Genomic DNA, 15,555 nt, shown 5'->3' on the forward strand with positions numbered 1-15,555 from the left:
CGAGGCACATCGGTCGATAAGCCCCTTTTTATGACCGCCCCAACCTCACCAAACTAAATATCGCCCCGGGGAGAATAAGAAACGAGCAAGAGCACTGAGAGCTAGGTAGTAGAAATGGCACACGGCTAGGTATCGAAAGGGTAGCTAGAAAAGAACACTATGTATGTCCACGCAAATCAATAATGATTATTGCAATATAATTATACCCATATCATGTTATTTGTTAGAATAAGTTATTTCGCCCTCTAAATACACTAAATCCAAAAACCCTAGCCAGAATTGAGTTTTGAAGTTGGCCAGAAATGTTTACTTCGCTTCGGTCGTTGTTCCTTTCGATTGCTCGCTCTGCGCTTTGCGCATTAGAATATTGAGTCCACCACGCTTCCAGGTTCGGGGAGTATTTCTGGGATGAACGTTAGATTGTCCAATGATGAGAGTCTTCGGGTATGGGTGTCGTCGAACCATCGTGAGTCTTTGGTCGGTTTGAGGCGTTGCTGGTCATGCGTTTAGTTGGCAAACGTTCGCTACTTTTAGGCGGAGGTTTGAGTTTGGTCGTTTCGGGGATTTCCGTAGTCTAGCTGTCCTGACCCTCCTCGATTTGGGGAGCAATGCATACGACTCGTTCAATGGAGTCTCATCCGGGCAAACCTAGCTGTGCGGTCTCCTTTCCGGAGTGGCGCTTATAAGCCGCACAGTATCAAAGTCAGAGCAGCACCGACTACAGTATGCCTTACTTCATTTGTAGATTGCATTTTTCGCAAATTTGCAGTGAAAATTAGGTTTTGCAAATAAAATATGTATCGGAAATAATTGATATATATATATATATATATATATATATATATATATATATATATATATATATATATATATATATATATATATATATATATATATATATATATATATATATATATATATATATATATATATATATATATATATATATATATATATATGTATATATATATATATAAATATATATATATATATATATATATATATATATATATATATATATATATATATATATATATATATATATATATATATATATATATATATATATAAGTTAAAGACGGATCTACAAAATCACCGATGCAACCAACATCAGAATCATCATCAGACGCATCAAGCTTCCCACGATCGTCCATAACCAGCTACCCAACATTGCACGTGCCGAAGACGACAACAAGGTGTCATCCAGCCATCCAGCCATCCAGCCATCCAGCCATCCAGCCATCCAGCCATCCAGCGTTGCCAGATTGAAAACCGCTCAAGTCCGTAGATTTGACGAAAATCAAAAATGTACTGATTTCGGCAAAATAAAACTTGATGACCTTTTTTTTTTTTTTTTGGTCATCAGGTAGAATTTTCATATATCCGCAGAATCCCTTGAATTTATTCGATAATCCGTAGAAAATCCGTAGGAAATGCTGAAAATCCGTAGATTTCGAGCATCGATCCGTAGCTCCGTAGAAATGCTAAAAATCCGTAGAACTACGGAGAAATCCGTAGATCTGGCAAGACTGCAGCCATCCAGCCATCCAGCCATCCAGCCATCCAGCCAGTCAGCCAGCCAGCCAGCCATCATCGTGAGAAATAATTGTATACATGTTTCACAGGAAAGGTTAGGAATAGAGAGCTTATAAATAAGAGTGATCCAGAAAATAAAGACAATTCGTTTAGTGATCGTCGTGCTAATTAGTTCGTAGTTATTTTTTAAAAATCCGAAAAGGCCCCGAAAGCCTTTAATTGGCGCAGTCGGCGCGGATTTCGGAAAGTATATTCTACCGCCGTGAGTGCTTCCGCGAACGAATATCGCGCGAATTGCGTAGAATTTCTTTTTGAAAACCGCAGAGTCTAACGCGAACCGCGAGTGGGTTAGGAAGTGAAATTGTGTTTGAGCGCATATCAAGAACAATTGCACAGACTATAAAGTGAAGTGAGTTAAAGTCCGTTGAGAGCAGATCAAAAGGAGTGAAACCACGGAGCTACCACCCGCCAGACGAAGGACCTACATCATCATTTCAAAGGATTCCCAACGCATATGGGCCTGTATCCTTTGCTAAGGTAAGCTTAGTTTTAATTAGAAGTTAATTTGTGACAGTGTTCAATAATTAAAACTTAACTAAATCTTTGAGAATTTTAGAATCAAATAGGTAATAAAAATCAATTATCATTCAGCAGTAATTTCTACAAAATTTCAAGTGCTACGGTGTTCAGTGATCAGAGTGAATAAAATTAAATTCAGGAAGTGATTCAGATTATAAAAAAAAAAATTCGAAATGGATAATCAAGCTAGATTGGCTGAATTACAAGCTGCGATTATTGATCGCGACGATCAAATACACCAGCTTAGAATGGAATTGCAAGGTGCCGTAGAAGCTGTCCAAGCAGCTCAGGCCCAACCACTTCGTTATCAATTACCCCAACCAGTTGGAGGTACAGAAGCGATTTTGAAATCACTCCAAACTCCTCAAATTATCAGGGACATTGGCAGCTTTGATGGTAACCCTGTGAAGTTACACAGTTTCGTTAAATCAATAGATAATTTAATCCCTTTCTTGGAAGAGGCTAGAAACACACCTATCTTTCCAGTTTGGATGCAAGCAATCCGGACAAAAATTATAGGAGATGCAGATACTGTACTTGAAATTTATGGTACTTCTCTGAATTGGGAGGAAATAAAAAGCACGTTAATCACTCATTATAGTGATAAACGGGATGAAATTTCCTTGACTAGGGATTTGTTTAAACTAAATCAATCGACTACCGTCGAAGATTTTTACAGTAAAATTTCGCATTCAATTTCATTATTGGTGAATTTACTGAACTTGAATGAAGAAAATGAAGACGTCAAACAAGCAAAAAACACATTTTATCAGGAGCTTGGATTAAAGGTATTTCTTGCAGGTCTGAAAGAACCACTTGGGCCTATTATTAGAGCTCAAGCTCCAAAGACATTAAATGATGCCTTGAGACTTTGTTTAGAAGAGGGAAATTATAATTACGTTAAAAACCCTTACAAACCTGCACCCACAGTTCCACCAAAACCAAACTATTTACCACCAAATTTATTCCAACCCTCAGCGAGGCTATTGCAACCCCCACCAACATATCAACCACCTCCAAGACCACATCCATCAGCCTTCCAACCAAGACCGTTTCAACCAATGCCTAGATTTTTCAATCCACAACCCAAACCAACTCCTATGGACGTTGACCCATCGATAAGGTCACGTCACGTGAATTATTTAAACAGACCGAATTACCAGCTAGAACAGGAATATGCATGGTACTATCCTCAAGACCCCTCCTTACATTTGTACAGCGAACATAGTGACCCAGTTAACAGCGCTGAAATGGAACAGCAACAACCAGATCAAATTTATACTGACACAGCAGAGGCAACGACCAGCGAGCCATCATCAGCTGATGTGCCACGAGATGAAACAGATGATCTAAATTTTCAAGTGGTAATTACGAATTACTCGAACGAGGCCTGTAGAATTAGATTGAACGAACATTCTTTGAAACCAGAAATTAACAATTTTGAATGTGGAACACAAACTTCAGAAAAACCTATCATAAAAAAATCTCTTCTCGAACAACTTCGACTCTCGCATTTAAACGATGAAGAGCAAAGTAAACTTGTAAAATTAATCCATAAATATGAGGATCGTTATCCGATTCCGAATATAACAGACGTTCTCGTTGCTGACAGTCTATCTCGTGTTCGGACTGAACTGAATATCAATGAAAGCAATTCATCTGATAGCATAAGTGCACACTCTGCAGACACAGATGACTCGGAATACATTCATTGTACGGAAAAACCACTAAATGTATTCAGCAATCAAATTATTCTTAAAATAGGTCCAGATGAACCGGATACGTACGAACAAATTTTTCCAAAAATGTTTAGAAGAACAATTACAAAATTGGTTTTCGGAGTTCCACTGTTAATCAAAATATTCAAAGAATACATGGATTTGAGACGAACCAACTGCATCATGTGCCCAGAAAGTTTGATAAATAGCATACAAATTGTATACAAAAATTATTTCAGTCGATGTAAATCATTTAAAGTTTTCATTAGCCAAAAACTATTGATTGATTTAAGAACGACTGAAGAACAGAGCCTGATAATTGAGCAAACTCATGAATCAGCTCATAGAGGAATTTGGGAAAACCACAGACAAATTTCAAAACGTTACTTTTTCCCAAGAATAAAATTTAGAATCCAACAATTCATCAAAATCTGTGAAGTATGCAACGTTAATAAATACGACCGACACCCGTACAAGATTCGTCTTGGTACCACACCGAATACAAAAAAGCCTTTTGAAATAATTCACATTGATCTGTTTTTATCGAAACCTCTTATATTTTTATCTGCAGTTGATAAATTTTCAAGATTTGGTGTTTTTATCCCAATTAAGTCAAGAACAATCACAGATATAAGAAAAGGGCTGCTTAAATTATTTTCAATCTATGGTACACCAGGACTTATCGTGTGCGATAACGAACCGGCTTTGAGATCAGTCGAAATAAGAGGTATGGCAAGCAATTTAAATGTCCAAATGCACTTCGTGCCCGCAAACCATAGTGAAAGTAACGGATTAGTCGAAAGATTTCACTCAACAGTGGCTGAAATTTTTCGATGCATTAAACCACAATACGCTGATTTGACGCAAAAAGAAATTTTCCTTATTGCATGTACATTAGACTAGTTCACTTTTCGGCTTTTTTCGCTGATCACAACGCCACTTACAGGGTATGATCCTCATTCATTTTCAAGAACTCTGGCCGAATTTGAGCTCATTTGAGTAAGTTTCCAGCGTGCGCTAGAAGTTTTATTGAAAAAAGTCCATTTTTCTGGAAAATTTTCTTAGATGTGTTCTAGCAAGCTGTTGTTAATATAAAATGATAATTTTATAGTGCTCGGTGATTGGTATGACAAGCATTCGTATAGACCTGTTTTAGATAATTGACTAAATCGAACCGAAAAAAATTAAAAATTCATAAACTACCAACTTTTACAGAAATTTTACTTACAAGTTAAGAGCTTAAAATCAGTAGTAAATAGAAAAAAAATATTTTCGATATAAACTTTTCATAAAAAGATAGCCTTATTTATAACCTTTAATTTGATATATAACACTTAATTATCGCAACAGTACAAGCAAAGATATTCAAACATTCACATCACATTCTTTGAATCATAATGTTGTCTCCATTCAAGTTTTAGCATCATGCAACCTGCAAAACGTGGCATCAAGAGGACTTGCTTACAACTTGATCAAAGCGCGCGCTTTTTTTTAACTCCTGGCCCCGTCATGGGGTACTTGATTGAATAAAATATCCTTTCTTGTGCACAAGTTGGTGTGGAGCAAACTTGAATGAAAAATATTTTATCAAATCAAATTTGTTGCATAGATATTTGAATAACTTTGCTAGCACTCTTGCGATCATTAAGTGTTATACATCGAATTAAAGGTTATAAATAAGGCAATCTTTTTATGAAAAGTTTATATCGAAAATATTTTTTTTTCTATTTACTACTGATTTTAAGCTCTCAACTTGTAAGTAAATTTTCTGTAAAAGTTGGTAGTTTATGAATTTTTAAATTTTTTCGGTTTGATTTAGTCAATTATCTAAAACAGGTCCATACGAACGCTTGTCATACCAATCACCGAGCACTATAAAATTATCATTTTATATTAACAACAGCTTGCTAGAACACATCTACGGAAATTTTCCAGAAAAATGGACTTTTTTCAATAAAACTCCTAGCGCACGCTGGAAACTTACTCAAATGAGCTCAAATTTGGCCAGAGTACTTGAAAATGAATGAGGATCAAACCCTGTAAGTGGCGTTGTGATCAGCGAAAAAAGCCGAAAAGTGAACTAGTCTAATGTACATTGTATAATAATACAATCCATTCGGCTACTAAATTAAAACCAAGAGAAATTTTTTATGGCTTAAAAGATGGACACGAAAGGCCTCTGGACATTGAGCAAATGGTGAATGAAAGAAACAAATTTTATGATGAGGTTATTTTGGCCAATGGAAAGACTCAAAAACAAAATTTAGCCTACCACAACAAAGGTAGAGAAAGACAACCTCACATAAATGAGAACAAAACTGTCTACAAGTTAATCCAAGGGATTAAAAGAAAAACAAAAGAAAGATATAAACCGACCAAAGCTGTTGAGGACCAAGGACGAGTTATCCTCGACAGGTCTGGACGACAAATTCATAAAGAAAATTTTAAACGATTATAAACTAATATTTTTTATTTTTCAGGATGCACTCTTCATTAATCATCATAATGATATTCATTCCCTTTTCCTATCCCAAATTTATCCAACTCCATGATATCACAAATAATCCAGGAGCGCTGACTCTCAGTGCGGGAGAGGGCAGAATTCACGAAGGGTATAACAGACTTTTTCATACGGTTGATTTAAAAGAATTAGGAACTACGATAGGAGTATTAGAGAATTTAATTGCAAAAGTTAATAGTTCAACAGGAAATTTTATCAGGTTAATTAATCTCAAATTTAAACAAATCAATGAAACATACAGAGCCCTCCTCCCAAATTCGAAAAGTAAGCGTTCTATTGAAATGCTAGGCAGTGCTATCAAATTCATTACAGGTAACTTAGACGCAGATGATTTACGAGAAATAAACGCAAACATAAATGATATCAAAAGATTAGACAATAATCTGATTGTTCAGAATAATAAACAAATTACAATTAATCAGGAGTTTCAAAATCGCTTACAAACCCTAACAGATGAAATAAGAAATCACGAAAATGTTTTGCTCAAACTAACTTTACAAAGGAATTACACTGTGAATGAAAATGCAAAAATTATAATACTTTTCCAATTAGACATTGTACTACAAACTCTAAGAACGCTTGAGAATGGAATAGCACTAGCCAAATTGAATATTGTAAACCGTCAATTATTGACTATCAATGAATTGAAAATTATAGCACAACAATTAGAGCAGGTAGATATTTCATTAGACAGTTTAGAAGATGTGTACAATTATCTCTCGGTCACGGTGTTCTACCACGGATATCATCTCATCATCAGTATCGACATTCCCAGAGTATCATCTACAATCTACGAAAGAATGATTATCGAGCAACTACCAATTAAAAACAAAACCGTCAACATTGATTATCATACAATACTTGTGCATTCTAATGAAACCATCGCAGTCTTACAAAACTATGAACAAATAGCCAAAACCTACGTTTACAAGAAAAATCAACTCTTGAATATTACCAACGATTTGTGTATTGCACCTTTAGTTCGAGGTCGAAGTGGAAAATGTCCCTTCAAAGAAACACCGCCAGCTACAGAGTACAGGCTTTTGGCCTATGGTACTTTAATCGTCAAAGCTACATTAGAGACGATTGTAATGAGTAGCACTTGCGGTATTAATCAAAAAGAACTTAAAGGTAATTATCTTATTATTTTTCACAATTGTTCGGTCATTATTCAAGATAGGCTTTTTGAGAACTTGGAATTATACTTCAAACACCCCATCATCTCCCCTCTCGGAACGTATCAAATAGAAGAAACGCAACTAGAAAAATTTTACAACACTTCATACCTGCACAAAATGCACATTGAAAATAGACAACACCTGGAATCACTGAAATCTCATCATTTCTCATCAGTCGGAGTAATTATTGGAGTATTTTCGATAGTCATCCTTGTTACAATCTACAGAAAACGCAACGAGATATCAACATTCTTCATAAAAAGCTCGGGACGCGCTTCTCTTCAGGATGGGCTAGTTAAAGACGGATCTACAAAATCACCGATGCAACCAACATCAGAATCATCATCAGACGCATCAAGCTTCCCACGATCGTCCATAACCAGCTACCCAACATTGCACGTGCCGAAGACGACAACAAGGTGTCATCCAGCCATCCAGCCATCCAGCCATCCAGCCATCCAGCCATCCAGCCATCCAGCCATCCAGCCATCCAGCCAGTCAGCCAGCCAGCCAGCCATCATCGTGAGAAATAATTGTATACATGTTTCACAGGAAAGGTTAGGAATAGAGAGCTAATAAATAAGAGTGATCCAGAAAATAAAGACAATTCGTTTAGTGATCGTCGTGCTAATTAGTTCGTAGTTATTTTTTAAAAATCCGAAAAGGCCCCGAAAGCCTTTAATTTATATATATATATATATATATATATAGATATATATATATGTATATATATATATATATATATATATATATATATATATATATATATATATATATATATATATATATATATATATATATATATATATATATATATATATATATATATATATATATATATATATATATATATATATATATATATATATATATATATATATATATATATATATATATATATATATATATATATATATATATATATATGGGTCATTCCATGTCAAGTGTGCACAGCGAAAAAAAAAATCTTATCGAAAATTCGCCAAACTTGGCCGAAAGACTTTCTGAGGCCTACAAAATAAATCCTCAATTTTTGAGAATGAACCGCCCACCCCCCGTTACAGGACCCTCCCTTCTTTTTTTCAAGATTTTGAAAAATTCATCATTTTTAAAATACAATATCTCCGGACTGGAAAATCATTTCAAAATGACAAAATATGCGTTGTGTATATTATATTAAAATCTATCGTTTGATGTTATTCATTTTCTGAAATAGTGACAATTTTAACGTCAAAACATAGCTCAAAAAATAAAACGTTAGTTTTCGCAAGGAAAGTATATTTTTTTCTTGAATTTTATGATTTCATTGTTTTTTTGAGAAAAATTTACGTAAGAACCAACCAAAATCCCAATATAATATTTCATGTTTTCGAGTTATGAAAGATTTAAGTTTTACTGTCCATCTAAAATTTTCTTACAGTATCCCCTTAAACTTTTGGTAATCCCATTCACGATTTATTGGACGAGTTTCATTTAAAATCAGCATGCATATTGAAGTTTACTTCCCGTGAGCAGCAAATTTTTGTAAAGATAAGATGCCTAAAAAATAAAATAACACTTTTAGTTTCATTTCGTTTTGCTGTTGAATGATAATTTTATTTATTATCACACTGTTTTAAATCATTAAGTAAGTGCTTCCTTAGCGGATTCTGCGGATGAATAAATTTGAGGATTTGGTTCATTATTCCATTAAACTGTTGAACTTTTTCACAGAAAATGTATAAATGTCGAGAATCTGCTGATCTGTTGATTACCTACTGAACTTACATGAATTATGGCGATACTGATCTAATAATACTGACTATTGACGCACAGCATTTGTTCATTGTATATCGCCTGTATTTATGCAACGCAATCACAGCAGATTTTTTTTGTTGACACCTAGCGGAGTACTGAACAATAACATTTTTTTAACTAATTCGCTGATCATTGTGAACGAATTGTTGCCGCAACTGCTCGCTTGCTGCTACTTGCTTGTAGTTCTGAATATGTACAACTTCTTAAATCGAAGATTGCTGTTGAAATATCCAGTTGCCTTCTGTTACTGCATTAGAATGGAGTTGTCTTAGTGACTTTTATTTTTAAGCTTCTAAATAGTCGGGAACGGTTTTCTGAGCATGGCAAAAGCAACGTGTTCAATTGGAAAAGAACTTCATAAGCGATGTTCAGTGGATACATTTTTCAAGAACACACGACTTTTTACCGCAAGGGAGTGGAATTTGTTCAAATTGCGATCAGAAGTGCATAATCTAAAGTCTATCTGCAAAACCATTCTTAAAAGTTCGGTAAATTGTATCCTGTTTCGCAAAATGTTGCTTAAGTTGAATGCTTTCAAATCAATATAACATTGACTGGAAGGTTTGAAGGACAATCTAAAGATGAATTAACTTACAGTGTTGGTTGGAACGAAAAAAAAATTGTTATATTTGGAATAAAAATATTTCATAAACCGAAAACATTGATTTTTTTTTCATTCAAAATGTTATTTCTAATTATCCTTAGTCATAAAACAAATCATGAAAACAAAAAAACTGTTCAAGCATGGAAGATGTGACTTAAAATTTCGACGATTAATGCACTCGAGCGAAACCACTGAGTGCTGCAAGTGTATAATTGTTAGACAATTCAACTCAAATCTTTCATATCTCGAAAACAAGAAATATTATATTGGGATTTTGGTTGGTTCTTACGTAAAATTTTCTCAAAAAAACAATGAAATCATAAAATTCAAGAAAAAAATAAACTTTCCTTGCGAAAACTTACGTTTTATTTTTTGAGCTATGTTTCGACGTTAAAATTGTCACTATTTCAGAAAATGAATAACATCAAACGATAGATTTTAATATAATATACACAACGCATATTTTGTCATTTTGGTATGATTTTCCAGTCCGGAGATATTGTATTTTAAAAATGATGAATTTTTCAAAATCTTGAAAAAAAGAAGGGAGGGTCCTGTAACGGGGGGTGGGCGGTTCATTCTCAAAAATTGAGGATTTATTTTGTAGGCCTCAGAAAGTCTTCCGGCCAAGTTTGGCGAATTTTCGATAAGATTTTTTTTTTCGCTGTGCACACTTGACATGGAATGACCCATATATATATATATAATATATATATATATATATATATATATATATATATATATATATATATATATATATATATATATATATATATATATATATATATATATATATATATATATATATATATATATATATATATATATATATATATATATATATATATATATATATATATATATATATATATATATATATATATATATATATATATATATATATATATATATATATATATATATATATATATATATATATATATATATATATATATATATATATTTTATATATATATATTTTTAGTCTTATTCGTTTTTTTCCGATATTGTTTATTTATATCAGTTCATTGATTCCCGATTGGTTGGAAAAGCATATCAAAATAATTACTCATACCTATCTCATCGAGATATTGTAATCTTTTTCAGATTCTGCTATTATATCAAAATATTCGTGTCTTTCGCTAAGAAAAAAAACCATATCTTTTTTGATACAAATAGTTGATTTTTTCTACCTAAATTTGTCAGCTTTTTTAATTTTTTAAATTTTTTTTAGCTTTGAAAGTATTTATTGGGTTTTTTAAGCTTTCATCCCTATGCATCTGGCATGGTTCTGTGGTGGCGAAGAGTGCAAGGCAAACATCGCATGAAAGCTTGTATTCAAGTTTACATTTTTACATGGCAACTGTTCTCCAATTTCTCGGGCATCCTAAATTAGCTAGATCACGCTCCACTTTGTCTAACCATCTCGCAAGTGGCATTCCTGCTCGTCTCGTTCTTTTCAGATTCGTAACAAACACCTGTTTTGCAGAATAGGTTTTTTGTTGTCCGGCATTCTCGCAACACGTCCCGCCCAGCGTATCCGTCCAGCCTTCGTCATCTCCTGGATACTGGGAAATCTGTTAGTCTGAGGCCGTTTTCGTTGGCCGGCTGGTGCGCGCTGAATTTAACCGAATTGTCGATTTGAACTCCTCCTTCTAGTCGACCTGAGCTTTAAAGTCCCCGGTGCCGATCTTGATATCATGTTTTGGGCAGCGATCGTATTCACGATCTGGCTGCGCGTAGAATTCGTCTTTATCGTCACAGGTACTTCCGAGGTGAGGGTTGTGCACTTTGATGATGGTGATTTTGAACTATCGGCCCTTGATTCTCAACCGCACATTCGTGGATCGATCACGCGCTTCTTCATCTTCTCCATCAATATAAAAACTGTTCCAAGCTCGTGTGTGTTGTCGCATCTCTGGTAGATGACCATCTCGGAACGCACGTACCGTGGAGTTCTTCCAGAATTCTTCCTGCAGCGCTACGATAACTGCTCTTCTATTCGTTGGAGAGCATGCGGATACTGCCCATGAAATTTAGCGATCGGCAGTTCCATTTCCCAAGTTTCCAATCCCTGGTTTCTTTTCGTAGCGTGGGTCTATGCCAATTTCCATTCGAAAATATTTGCTCCTTATTCGTTGCTAGATGTTTTTTGCAGTCATGGGCTCGCAGGGCTCGCAGCTAATCCCACTATCTCGCAGGAGGACCTTCGTGATGTTGCTGTTTTGGATCCCGAACACCACCAGGACGCTGTTGTACTACGCACGCCGCCTGGGTAGTTAGTTATAAGCCTTAATCTTTGTCAAAAATCAATCGAAATTGATAGATTTTACTAGTTTTTTCTATACTGCATTTTATTTTGACAATTTTGCTATAGGGGAAACTTGTCTATAGCAGGACACCGCCTATGGCCGGACAACGAATTTTCGAAAACGCATTATCCTAATAATGTTTAACACTATGGAAATAAAGTAAATAGCAGCCTGATATGGTGTTTGAAATATGGTTATCAAATCTGTTAAGGTAAACCAATGGTAGGCATCGAAAGCTGTTTCCTACACGGAGAAAAATATATAGATTTATCAGCGAAATTACGCGTCTACATGAACATAAATATGATTGTTTGGTTCTGACCCGAAAATACAATCAAGCCAACAATCTGATTATACGTTGCCACACACGGATAAATGGCTGATTTAGCGATCGCATCAGCTTCAAGAATCCAACAAGAATTTCAAGTCAATCATTCGTACGGCTGCTTCGTAATGCTTATTAAGATTAATTTAAGCATTTAACGGCATTGTTTTTCCTTTTTATTTTTTAAAAGACACGTAATTTTTATTGAATCATATATTACATCAGTGGCATATTTTTTTTATTCAAACCAATGCAATAAACTTTATTGACGTGCTGCTCCGCCGTTTCCAGAAGGATAATTTTCGAGGCTTGCTCGATAAACGCCACCCTGGCCCTGAAACAAAATTTAACCCTCATCCGCATTAGGGTGTCATTTTGACACCATTGCATGTTTGAAGGCTTGTAACTTTTTTCAGAAGCTTCAAAATACAAAAATTTCTTCGGGGACCCTAAATGAATTCAAAAGTTCTTCAATATTGCATCTTTACTTTTATTATGGACGAACCCTGGAAGCCTGGACAAAAAAACTCCCTTTTCCGACTTTCGGTGTCATTTTGACACCACAAAAGTAAAATCTATTTAAGTCGTTTGAATTATTATGAACTTCATATATCACTTATATCAATAGAAACCTTGTAATGTCAGTAAAATATGTTAAGAACATTATATACAGCTAAAGTTACAAGTTTTCTCGTTATTCAGCATGAAAGAAAAAAAATCCGAAAAAACATGCCTCACGAAAACTGCTGTAGTACATATATCACACGTCCAAAAAAATATTTGCCTTATGCATATGAAAGCTGAAGTTAATGTCTACATCATGAAAATAAAAAATATTTTTTTAATTTTTTTTTTTAATGAAATGGTCTCAAAAAGTTAAAAAAAAGTGGTCTGAAAAACCTACTTTTCATTCGATTGCTAGTAAATACTATTTGAGCGATAGTAGAGTGTATTAAAAAATATAACTACAAAATATATTGAAATTCTAACATTTTGCTGTATTTAGATTTTCGATGCAATAAAAATTGAATTTAATGGAGTTTTTCAAAGTTCACTACATTGCGCGCTTTTTACAAATTGAAATTTCATCTGTTTTTGTGATCCACCGTCAGGTTGTACCCGGATTTTCAGTGCTTTTACTTTGCTTGGACCAATTAAAAGTATATTCATTGGAAAGCAAATTTAATCTACATTTTAGTGAGGTGCAACAATTCACGCTGTGAGATTTCACAAAAATATGAAAATTATAAACGTAAAATCTTTCCTGAATTTCTAGAACCACAAGCAACGCGTCCAGCAAAACATGTTTGTTTGCTCTCCGAGGAGGTACGGTGGGTGGTGATTTGGGCAGAGAGCACAGCCGAGAGACAAAATAATGATGCGTGTCGTGCGTTTCTTGATTGGAAATTTTCTATTGATAGTGGTTCGCGTTTGCTAGTCACGACACGCATCATTATTTCGTCTCTCGGCTTTGAAAAAAGTTCATGATACTATTAATAAAGCATCTTTCAATGATTATTGTGAGTAATCCGATATTATCGAAAATATATGTATACTTATTTTAGAAAAAAACAAGTACCTACTTTTTTTTATTTGAATGCTAAATGAAGCTTAATTGTATTGAATGAAGGAGAGAAAATTGAAAAAAATGTGTAAACATCAAGTACGTGTGAAGCCGTCCCTACTTACTCAGGTAGAGTTTGGAGACAAAATTTTAGATTTTTGCAAATAAACCCTTTTTTTCTCAATTTTTAACCGTCGCACACAGGAGTATTTCACCCAAAAACCTGGCCAAAACTCAAAATTTAATTTTCATTGGTTACTTTTATGTCAATGTTTAGTTGATTCTCGAATAAATTTAGTCCCATGTACCGGTCAGTTTTTTGACATCTGATTTGTTTATAAGCTGTTGCAGCTGTCGGAACTTTAGTATTTTTATGAGATAGATTTTTTCTACAAATCGTTGAATCAGCGCGACTACGTCATACCAATTAATAAAACTTTCTTTAGTGACTAAAAATGAAAATTTGAAATGGAAAACTTCAATGGAGGGATGTTGAAACATTTTAAGTATAATAGACCAAATTCGATGACTATAGAGACAGTACACAGTGCTTTGAAAATGCTTCTATTTAAAGCTCAGTAAAATTTATGTTCTTTTTCGAATATTTTCAAATGTTATTTAACTTTCAAAAACAAATAAAAAAAAATCTAGATTTTTATGAATTTTACAACTGTTCTAACCTGGATTATGTATCATGTCATATAAATGTTAGAAAATTTCTAATAGAAAATTTTGAAAAATTACGAAAACGGTAAAAAATATTTTAAATGATCTTAAAAACGTTTGATAAGTCAAAATAAACTATTCTATTGATTTCAAAACTAAAAAATACTTTTGGCCAACTTTTCTTCTACGTACTCCTGTGTGCGTCGTTTCTTTTTCTAACTGGTTGTTTCGAATGTAAGGATTTTTTCAATGTAGAGTTTTTCGCCAAGAGCCAGCTAGTTTACGAGAAATTTGCGATTGAAAAATATGCACATCAACTCCACATCGTAGTTAAAATAGAAAATTTACAAAAAGTCACCGTAAACATCCGCAATTGTCGGAACTGTGGCATCTTGAATAGAATGGGAAACTGGCATAATCAGATGAGTGCGCTAGGAGTATAACAGACTATAAATAGAGAGCATAGCCGAGAGCGGAGCGCCGGTCTAGGTTTCGTCAACCGAGCCAGCTCCACCATTCACGACAAACTTCAACCTCTGTACAACCGGTTCATCAGGATCATCAGCTGTGCTTTTGTTACAAGCCCAACGCTATCGCTGATGGCCGAAAGTGGAGAGATCCCTTTTAACTACCTCATTGCTAAACACCTTACCTCAAAGTCGTTGCGCTGGCTCGCCATTGGAGGAAACACTGATTCCCCATTAGTAATTCGAACCGATTCCTTACTCCAAGATCTTGCCAACAGTTCCATCCCA

The 15,555-nt window shown here is 34.4% G+C and overlaps 1 protein-coding gene across 1 annotated transcript; it reads left to right on the top strand.

Moving 5' to 3' along the window:
• Window positions 1-1,828: 1,828 nt before the first annotated feature.
• On the top strand, window positions 1,829-7,931 carry LOC129756311 (uncharacterized). The gene is made up of 3 exons (XM_055753156.1): window positions 1,829-2,073; window positions 6,314-7,485; window positions 7,760-7,931. The coding sequence occupies exons 1-3, from the start codon at window positions 2,051-2,053 to the stop codon at window positions 7,789-7,791; spliced, it is 1,227 nt and encodes a 408-aa protein (XP_055609131.1). The 5' UTR covers window positions 1,829-2,050; the 3' UTR covers window positions 7,792-7,931.
• The last annotated feature ends 7,624 nt before the right edge of the window (window positions 7,932-15,555 follow it).

The sequence above is a fragment of the Uranotaenia lowii genome, chromosome 3 (assembly GCF_029784155.1).
Source record: "Uranotaenia lowii strain MFRU-FL chromosome 3, ASM2978415v1, whole genome shotgun sequence".
In the NCBI taxonomy this organism is placed as follows: Eukaryota; Metazoa; Arthropoda; class Insecta; order Diptera; family Culicidae; genus Uranotaenia; species Uranotaenia lowii.